The sequence below is a fragment of the Ceratosolen solmsi genome, unplaced genomic scaffold (genome assembly GCF_000503995.2).
Source record: "Ceratosolen solmsi marchali unplaced genomic scaffold, CerSol_1.0 scaffold13, whole genome shotgun sequence".
In the NCBI taxonomy this organism is placed as follows: Eukaryota; Metazoa; Arthropoda; class Insecta; order Hymenoptera; family Agaonidae; genus Ceratosolen; species Ceratosolen solmsi.
In genome coordinates this window covers 7,166,214-7,174,920 of record NW_011948418.1, presented here as the reverse complement: position 1 = coordinate 7,174,920, position 8,707 = coordinate 7,166,214, and the positions used below count along the sequence as shown (strand labels likewise).

The window sequence follows — 8,707 nt, the reverse complement described above, 5'->3', positions numbered from 1 at the left end:
GGGGGGGGAGGGGGGAGGGGGCGAGAGAGGAGGTGTGTCAAGGGGAAAGCTAATTAGTTGATTTCGAGTAGTTTGAAACGCGAGGGCTTGTTTAATACAAAATTTATATATAAAATAGCATTATCGTTCGGTTCTTCATATTATTCTTACGCAAATATGAATGAATTGCAATAAAATTTCCCATATACGCGAGTGTGCGCGTGCGTGAATCGCGCGTGAACGAGCCAAATACGAAGTCAAAGACATAAGGAATTGTTTACGATGAAGTAATTCCTCTTGTTCTCGTATATGAGGCATCTTTTTATCTGGCGCACGTCTGTAAACTCGACTCGAATGGCAATTTTAATTTGGTTAATATTCAGTGATAACGTACGTGAGATATATTATTAAGATAGGTCGTCAACCAGATAGGTAATAAATAAATAATGGATTATTACGTGTGCTATTTGTAAACTGAAAAAGTTAATATAAAAAAAGAATTTTTTTTTTCGTTTGTTTTCTTTTTCTTTTTTCTTTTATTGTATTGTTTTTAATTGGACGACAGCATCTTCGCGTGTATTATGTGTTGGATTTAAAAGTCTTTGCAGCCCAATGGATTTGTCCAACAAACGACTCGTTATATAATTCATTGTCGTTTAGTAACGTATATTCGATGGCATGAATAATGCATTGGAAATTGCTAAGTTACGAATTCGAGATAATATTTCGGGAAGATGATAATTTACCAACAGTCGCCTGTATTATTTACAATGATAAATTTAACGTGGCATTGTATGGTTTTGCAGCCACATAATCATGAATTATTGACATTTAGCGCATTAAATTGTCTATTTTGTGGTGGGACATGGGATTGAATGGCGCGTCAGTTGAAAACGCGTGTGAAGCATTCAAAACACATAATATTAATTTCGGTTAATTTGCAATCTCTCTCTCTCTCTCTCTCTCTCTCTCTCTCTCTCTCTCTCTCTCTCACTCTCTATCAATCATTCTCCATAAGCGCGTCACTGTGCGCATTACGTTAAACATAAACTGTATATTGGCTATTTATTCGCGGCGATAATATAACTATGATTTTGGAAATAAATAAAGTAATAAATTAATAAATAAATAATTAAATACATAAATATCGGGTCAGAGTGCGTGTAAACATGCAAAAGAAATTATATTTCCGCCTCAAATACGTACGCTGCGTACACGCCTGTCAAAGTGGATAATCATTTAAAGGAGCAGGCGATAGTGCATCTTCGTTATTGAAAAAGGCAAAAGAGGACGGAAAAAAAGTATAGAAATAGCGAGAAATATTTCTCGACCTTCCTCATTATACATTCCTATTTGTTAGTTGTAGGACGGCCACGCGGTGGAGTGGCGCAATTTACATAAATAAATTACGAACTGTGCCATTTTGTGCACAGCAGGCGGAACAAGTGTGCGGCCGTTGCGTTCCATTATGCAAGACTACGATTACCCAGCTACGCGACAAAAGTGAAAACTGACGTGTTCCTCTTAGCTCGAGAGGAAGAGTCCGCCTTTCGCTCTTTCTTCTTTCTTTCTCTAATCGAGCGCTATTCCTTGCACTAGCCTCATACTTTTTGATAACTGTTTCATTGGCAGGTGGGACGTTTTGAAATTGGAGGATTAGGTGGAGGGATGCCGTGGCAAGGATGGCTGCAGCGAAACATTCTCCCGGGCATTATTAAAGCCCGACAACGGAAACTTCAGCGATTCGATGATAAAGTCATTGCTGACATTATTCAACGCCGTATGAACTTGAAAAACGACTTGCGGCCGAGAAATGTGTTTTACCGCTCTCGATTTAAGAACGCGAGGAAAGATCGTCAAGGTAAACTTTTTCATCGGGCGCCTTGTTTATTTGTCCGTAATATTAATTTTAATATTTAGCAGCGCGTCATTCGCATTATTAGAGCACTCTAGATAGCGACAATAATAGAGTTGTTTACTTTCAAGAGATAATGTCGCATTTTTCTATATAGAATGCCGACAACCTTAACTCTATTGACCTTATAAAATCTTGTTTAACCGAGTGGAGAAAATTTTTCATGCTGCATGCGTGCTGCGAGCGTCTCGTTAAATTGTGTCATTATGCATTGGAATTGGGAATGTTTGGAAATGGTGAGACGGGGAGCGGAATGGGGGGATGAGGGGGGGCGGGGATATGGGAGGGTTGGGATAGGGAGATTGGGCTAGACTATTCCAAGTGGATCGAGTCACTAGATCGCTCGAGGGGAGGTCCGAAGATCCCCATTGTTCTTGTAGGATTATCGGGAGGATGGGAGGCCCGGCTTTACCGTTCATGTACACGTGATGCTGGCGCCAGAGATGCTGGTACTGCGTCCACCTGCTGCTGGCGCTGTCCTCGTGCAGGGAGGGCAGTGGCACGTGGATCTGGTGGGCGTGCGTCGTCGGAGGCATTGGTTGCTGCTGTTGCTGTTGCTGTTGCTGTTGCTGCTGCTGCTGCTGCTGCTGCTGCTGCTGTACAGCGTGGGCCGGGGCGACGACACCGTGAGGATGGGGCTGCGCGGGGGCTGCCCCCGATTGTTGCGATTGTTGTGGGTGGTGCGCCGGGTGAAGGATAGGGCCGGGCACTGGCGCCGGTACCAGCTGCTGGTACTCCATCCTTAGACCGGGAAGGATTTACTTGGGAACGGGCTGCTGACGGCTCGTGATATTGGCACGTGTAAGGGAGGGCACGGGCCCCTCAGACCGTCATTTAACTGTGCTCGCGATCCTCTACAAGCCCGTGGGCCTAGCCCAAGTGGGTCATCGGGCCGCGCCCCGGAGTCGGATGGTGCGGGCCGAGCCAAATGATACGCGTCGACTGTCGGAGGATCGAACGACGGAATAGGCGAGGAATGTGGCTGCTACTCTTCCGCTGCCGCTGATCGCTCACCGTGTCCTTGAACGACGTCGGCGTCGGCGTTATTATCACTCTCACTCGCGTGCGCTCGCTCGTGAGCGATCCGCGCATTCGATTACTACCGTTCTCGTCGTCTCTGCAAGTGCGTTGGTGCGTGCGTGCGTGCGTGCGTGCGTGCGTGCGTGCGTACGTACGCCTGCACAATATATTAGAGTTATCACACAGAGTAAGGGAGAGACGGGCACAGTGGGAAGAAGGGAGGGAGGGCTGAGAGGATGAAAGAAAGAGAGATAACGGGAGGCAGAAATGGATAGATAATAGATAAATAGATAAATAAATAAATAATGATAGATAGGAAGAGAGTGAATGAGTGATGAGGTGAGAAGAGGAGCTAGGATGGTCTAGTAGAGAATCAGGAAAAGAGATAGATAGGCAGACAGATAGATAGATTTGGTGAGGAGTGCGGGGAGAGGGGAGAGGGGAGATAGAGGAGAGTGGAGAGAGAGGAGAGGAGAGAGAGAGAGAGAGAGAGAGAGAGAGAGAGAGAGAGACGGAGAGTATGAGAGCGAGAGAGAGACAGAGAGATAGAGAGAGAAACGGAGTGTGTGTGTGTGTGTGTGTGTGTGAGAGAGAGAGAGAGAATGAGAGCGAGCGAAAGGGAGAGAGAGCCGTAGGTTCGATTTCACAGTTTTCGGCACGCCGGATTATAATCCAAGTAGTGTTATTATTGCACTAGACTCGCTTAACCAGTCGCACTCGCCAATCATATCCACACCATCGTCATCGCCGTCGCCGTCATCGTCATCATCATCATCGTCGTCGTCATCATCATAGTCATCGTCGTCATCGTCATATTCGTCGTCATCATTATCATCATTATCATGTGCATGCTCATCATGGTCATCGTTCAAATTTATCCACTTTTTCTTCGTCTGCCTCTTCGTTGTCTTTCTCTTCCTCGTTTTACACACAACATGCACGTACGGAGGCCAAGTACCCGGAGTTATCAAACGGTCGATTGGTAACACGTGCGGGACCAGCGAGTGTCGCCGTGTCCCTACCCAGGCGACGAGCCGCTGGTGCTGGTGGCACTGCCGCCACCGTTTGCTGGTGCTATTGTCGCCGCCGTCGCCGCTGCTAACTTTGCTGCCGCTGTTGCTACTGCTGCTGCTGCTGCTGTTGCTGCTGGCTCACACGTGACGTACGTCCGAGCACGTCGTCGCGACGACTGTCAAAAAGCGCGCGCGCCTCGAGTGCCGCGCACACGTTGCCACCGGCATCAGAGGTGGGGACTGCGGGAAGTCGGTGCGCGCTGGCGGAGAGGGTGGCGGAACGTCCGATTGGTGCCCAGACGTTGGGCGCCGGAAGGGGATCGGGTGGGTGGGATGGAGAGAGGGAGAGAGCCGCCGAGAGAGTTGGCTGCGCGACGGTCGGGAGAGGCAGAGCGTGTGCGATCGTGCAGGTCGACGAGAGAGGCGGAAGTCGGACGTAGAGAATCGGAAAGCTTGAAAGCCGAGCGCTTGAGAGAGAGGGAGTGAGAGGGGGAGAGGGAGGGGTGGAGGAGGGTGAGGGGAGGGGGGGGGATAGGGAGAGTCAGTGAGAGTGAGAGGGCGAATGAACGAGCATGGAACGGTGCGGCCTCAACGCTGCGGTTCGGACTATCGCGGAGCTGCGGGAGAGTTGGACGGTGAGGAGTTTGGTGGTGTCAGTGGTGTCGGTGGTTTGGGGGTTGGGGGGGCGGGGGTGACGTCGAGTAGATAAGGAGCAAGTACCGAAAGACGCGACAGGTTTCTCTTTCTACTAGTGGCAGGCTGTCGGCCCCCGTTGATTAGCCTTCCTTACCTCGCACTCACTCTCTCTTTCGACTCCTCCATGACCGATTCTTCTTCTACACACTTACTGTTTCTATATGCGATAATATATAAAAAGACTATGCAAGACTGTATCTTGCTGGACAGTGCCGTACTTGTATCGTCTAATGACCTATTGTTTATATTCCCATTAGAGAATAATTCAATATTGTCGCTATTGAGTTTTAACGTCTTTACGTCGGTTGCTGATAATTTTGTAGCGTGGTTAGTATTCATGATTTTTCCATTACTATTTATATACTTGTCGAGCTGACAGTCATACTTTCTTATTATCTTCGATAGAAAGTAATTTCTTCCTCCATCCTATTTCCCGAAATTTTCTCGCAGATCTCGCACGCGTTCGTTGCTAATTCAATTGCATTGAAACGTTTGGCATGCTTGTGCGAGCGGGACAAATTTTTTCTTTTCTTATTTTTTTTTTTTTTTTTTTTTTTTTTTTTTTTTTTTTTTTTTTTGTTTTTTTCTTCATTTTCGTCGTACTTGACCCACAAATGATGGATCGATTAGGCTAGATTTCATGCTCCCCGCATGAAAATTGATAAACTTATGGAGTTTAATTGATATTTATATGATAAACATCGCTTGCTAATTATTGCAGCTGCAATTTAATTTAGAATCTTCAAATGGAGCGGGCATTGGGAAATATTTGAAAAACGAGAGGTATTTAGCATTGGAAGAGGCTTAATTGGTAAATAATTCCTTTCTTCTCGTGCTTTTCAAATAATTGATTAATGTCGATTGCTAAATGTTATTTGTAATTTAGCTGAGCTGACAATCGTAGAAAATACGAATTTAATTGTCTACTCCGAGCTATGGGATCGCGAAGAAAGCTTGGGATGTGTACTTTTTTATAACAAAGGAGACGTAAGAAATTCCATTCAATTGCAATTTTATAGTGACATTTATTTTCACAACGGTATACATTATAACGTCATCGGCGTAACGAAGCAACCGTTTCGACGCCATATTTCTTACAATATTCTCCAGAAACCAGACTCGGAAGTCACTTAAATTATTCCCTATGAAATTCCTCTTAAAATCACAAGTAAAGTAACTGTATCAATTAGCGGGAGATTATGATAGTCACATCGTATCATTGATTGGAATTTAACGAAAACCTTCTACAATAACAACTTTCACAGCTCGACCTAGCATACCGATAACTCGTCAATAAACGCTCATAATTACAAAAAAATGCTCCTTCTTGTTTATTTAAAATAGCAATAATGTTGATTATAAGCATTTGCAGGAGATCGACTTGTTTGTGATTTCATGAATTCCCAGATTATTTAAATTAAAGCGACAGTCTACGTAAGAAGAGAAAAGAAAAGAAAAACATCGTACAATTAAAATCCCGAAATAAAATTTATCCATTAATTTTAGCCAACTAATAATTATATTAATTGCCTTTAGAAATTTTCTTTAAATGTACTTTCATGTAAATAGCTGATCTAATATTGGGTAATTACTTATGTATCGATGAATATTTGTAAAGTAATCGATATAATGACATTGCGACAATACTAATTAAGTAGATCCTCGTATGATGAAAATTAGATTAGCGCCGATATTTACGAGTTGATTTTACATTTGCATTTTAGTACATGAAGCTCTGGGGGCGCTTTATTGTAACAAGCGAATTAAAACTTGGATGGCAAACATTAGAGTTAATATATTGATTTTTCAAACATCAACGGAATTGCAAAATACTCTGCTCAATACCAAATACGAGGCGCGATGTGTTGAATAATGCGCCTGGAACATGGTGCTTATCAGCCATTAATCAAGGATCTTGTATATTTTCAAAACCAATATAATTTATAAGCTCGATTGACGCGTCAAGTCTTGTTGCGAGTCGTCGGAAAGTAAGGGCAGACAAATGCAGGCATAAGAGCATCCCGAGGGACGGCAGCGACGTGCGCGTCTGTGTACGAACTTCAGGTGTGCCAACATTTACTGGTAAATTACAATCTATCTTTACACTCCATCTCCCTATCCAGGCTAAATTGACACTCACTCATATTATTAATAATAATAATAACAACAACGACAACAACGACAACAACAACAACAGCAACAACAACAACAACAACAACAACAACGACAAAACTACGGCGACGTCGTTCGGCGCGTATATTAAGGCTCGAGTGGGCTCTCGGAGGATTATTAAGGCGCGAGAGAGCGTCTTCCGCGTTCTCCGCACGCTATCGCATGTACACGCGAACCGTTTCGGTGTGCACGCCCACGCATTAGTCTACTGGACTTCGGGGCTCGAGTATGGGTGAGCGAGAATGCGCGGGAGGCCGAAAGAATTTTCGCTGCCGCGATGGACTCCAGGAGAAAGAGAGACCGACGAAATGACATCGAAATTTGAAGAGTCTCGGTACTATTGCGATTGGAAAGTATAGAGAGTAAATTATATCTATTCGGAAGTTTCGATATGATTGTAAAGGAATCAATGGATAAGCAATGGCATTTATTTTTACCAATGCATTTAAGAATCGTCAATCATTTGAATTATTTAGTAGTTCGATTATCAGTGCATTTCAATTACATTAATTCCATGGTAAATTCGAGTACGACGATTCTTTGGTTTCTATAAAATAAAAATTCGAAATTATATTCACGTATTATTATGACTAAATAGAATAGTATGTGAGAATAGCGAGAAGCTCAAGCCTTTCATATAAAATGTGTCGATGCAACGCAGAGGATTAACGGAGTTTCATTTCTAAGGCTAAGCGAATCTTTATTTAAATTAATAGAAACTGAAATGTTTTTAAATGTTTTATGAGATTAATCTTTAAACGTGAATTATTGAATTTTCTGCTTCACTATAAATTAATACTTGATACTTTTTTCTTTTTCTTTTTTTCACTTAGAGTTGATGATTTACGTTATCATTGATGATAGAGCGGAAGTAAAGACTCTGATCGGCAATGAGGATCGCTTGAAACGAACAGATTTTTACTGAATTTAACATTCTGTAAGGTAAAAGAATATCAACCATAATAAAATGAAGATACGATAATCGAAAATAATTATCGGTTCGATTCTTCATTAATAATAAAATAAAAGTTTTTGGAAAATTATGTCTTATTGTCAGTGTTGCTTTGCAACCTACGACGATTAATTTTTCATAAATATTCATACTACAATATAATAATATTTTTCATAATATCTGCGTTACTTTTTATGCGATTTATTTGTATTTTAAATTGAAAATTTTACAATATTAACATCATTCTTTTACAACTAATTATCGAATTTCCACTACTTTGTCAAAATGAATTTTTTCTTATATTCGATCGTGTTAATGTAGGTAAGTAAATGATAGTCTATAAATAAACAAATTTAAATATAATTCGTTAGAATTGAAATTATTTATAAATTAAAAACATTATTTACTATTAACGAATGTTATTACAGAAATTTCCATCTATCTAAATACTTTGCAATGCTCAATTCAACTAATGTACAAGCTTATAATTTAATATATTTATATTTACTTGAAATTAGCGGCATTTCAAGAAATGATATATTTTGATTCTATATTTTTTATAGATTTCTTCAATAGATAGATCTGTCATTTTTTCCAACCTATCTAATTGAATATTTTAAATATATATATATATATATATATATATATATATATAGTAAATTGATAAGATCAGCTTAAAAATTTAAGTACCTAATATGTATTCATATACTTAATAAGAAAAGATTTATTAATTTCGAAATTGTTTTTTTTTTTGTTTTTTTTTTATTTATTTATGTTTGTATTCATTTTGATAGATAATTAATTGATAGTATAATATATTTGTGCGAGAAATTTAATTCAAATATTTACGATCTCATGTAAGCACATATATAGAAAAAGATTCATCACGTCCTATAAAAAAAATTTTTATATTAATTTCATTAGGAAAAAAGTACGAGTTATGAAATTAATAGAATTTTT

General features: G+C 40.8%; 1 protein-coding gene across 1 annotated transcript in view; it reads right to left on the bottom strand.

The window, feature by feature from the left end:
- LOC105360192 (PAR-domain protein 1) overlaps window positions 1-3,017 on the bottom strand; it is an 87,940-nt gene extending 84,923 nt beyond the window's left edge. The window contains exon 1 of the mRNA XM_011497024.1: window positions 2,307-3,017. Coding sequence (XP_011495326.1) covers window positions 2,307-2,634 — 328 coding nt within the window. The 5' untranslated portion in view covers window positions 2,635-3,017. The remainder of the gene's footprint in view (window positions 1-2,306) is intronic.
- Window positions 3,018-8,707: the final 5,690 nt, after the last annotated feature.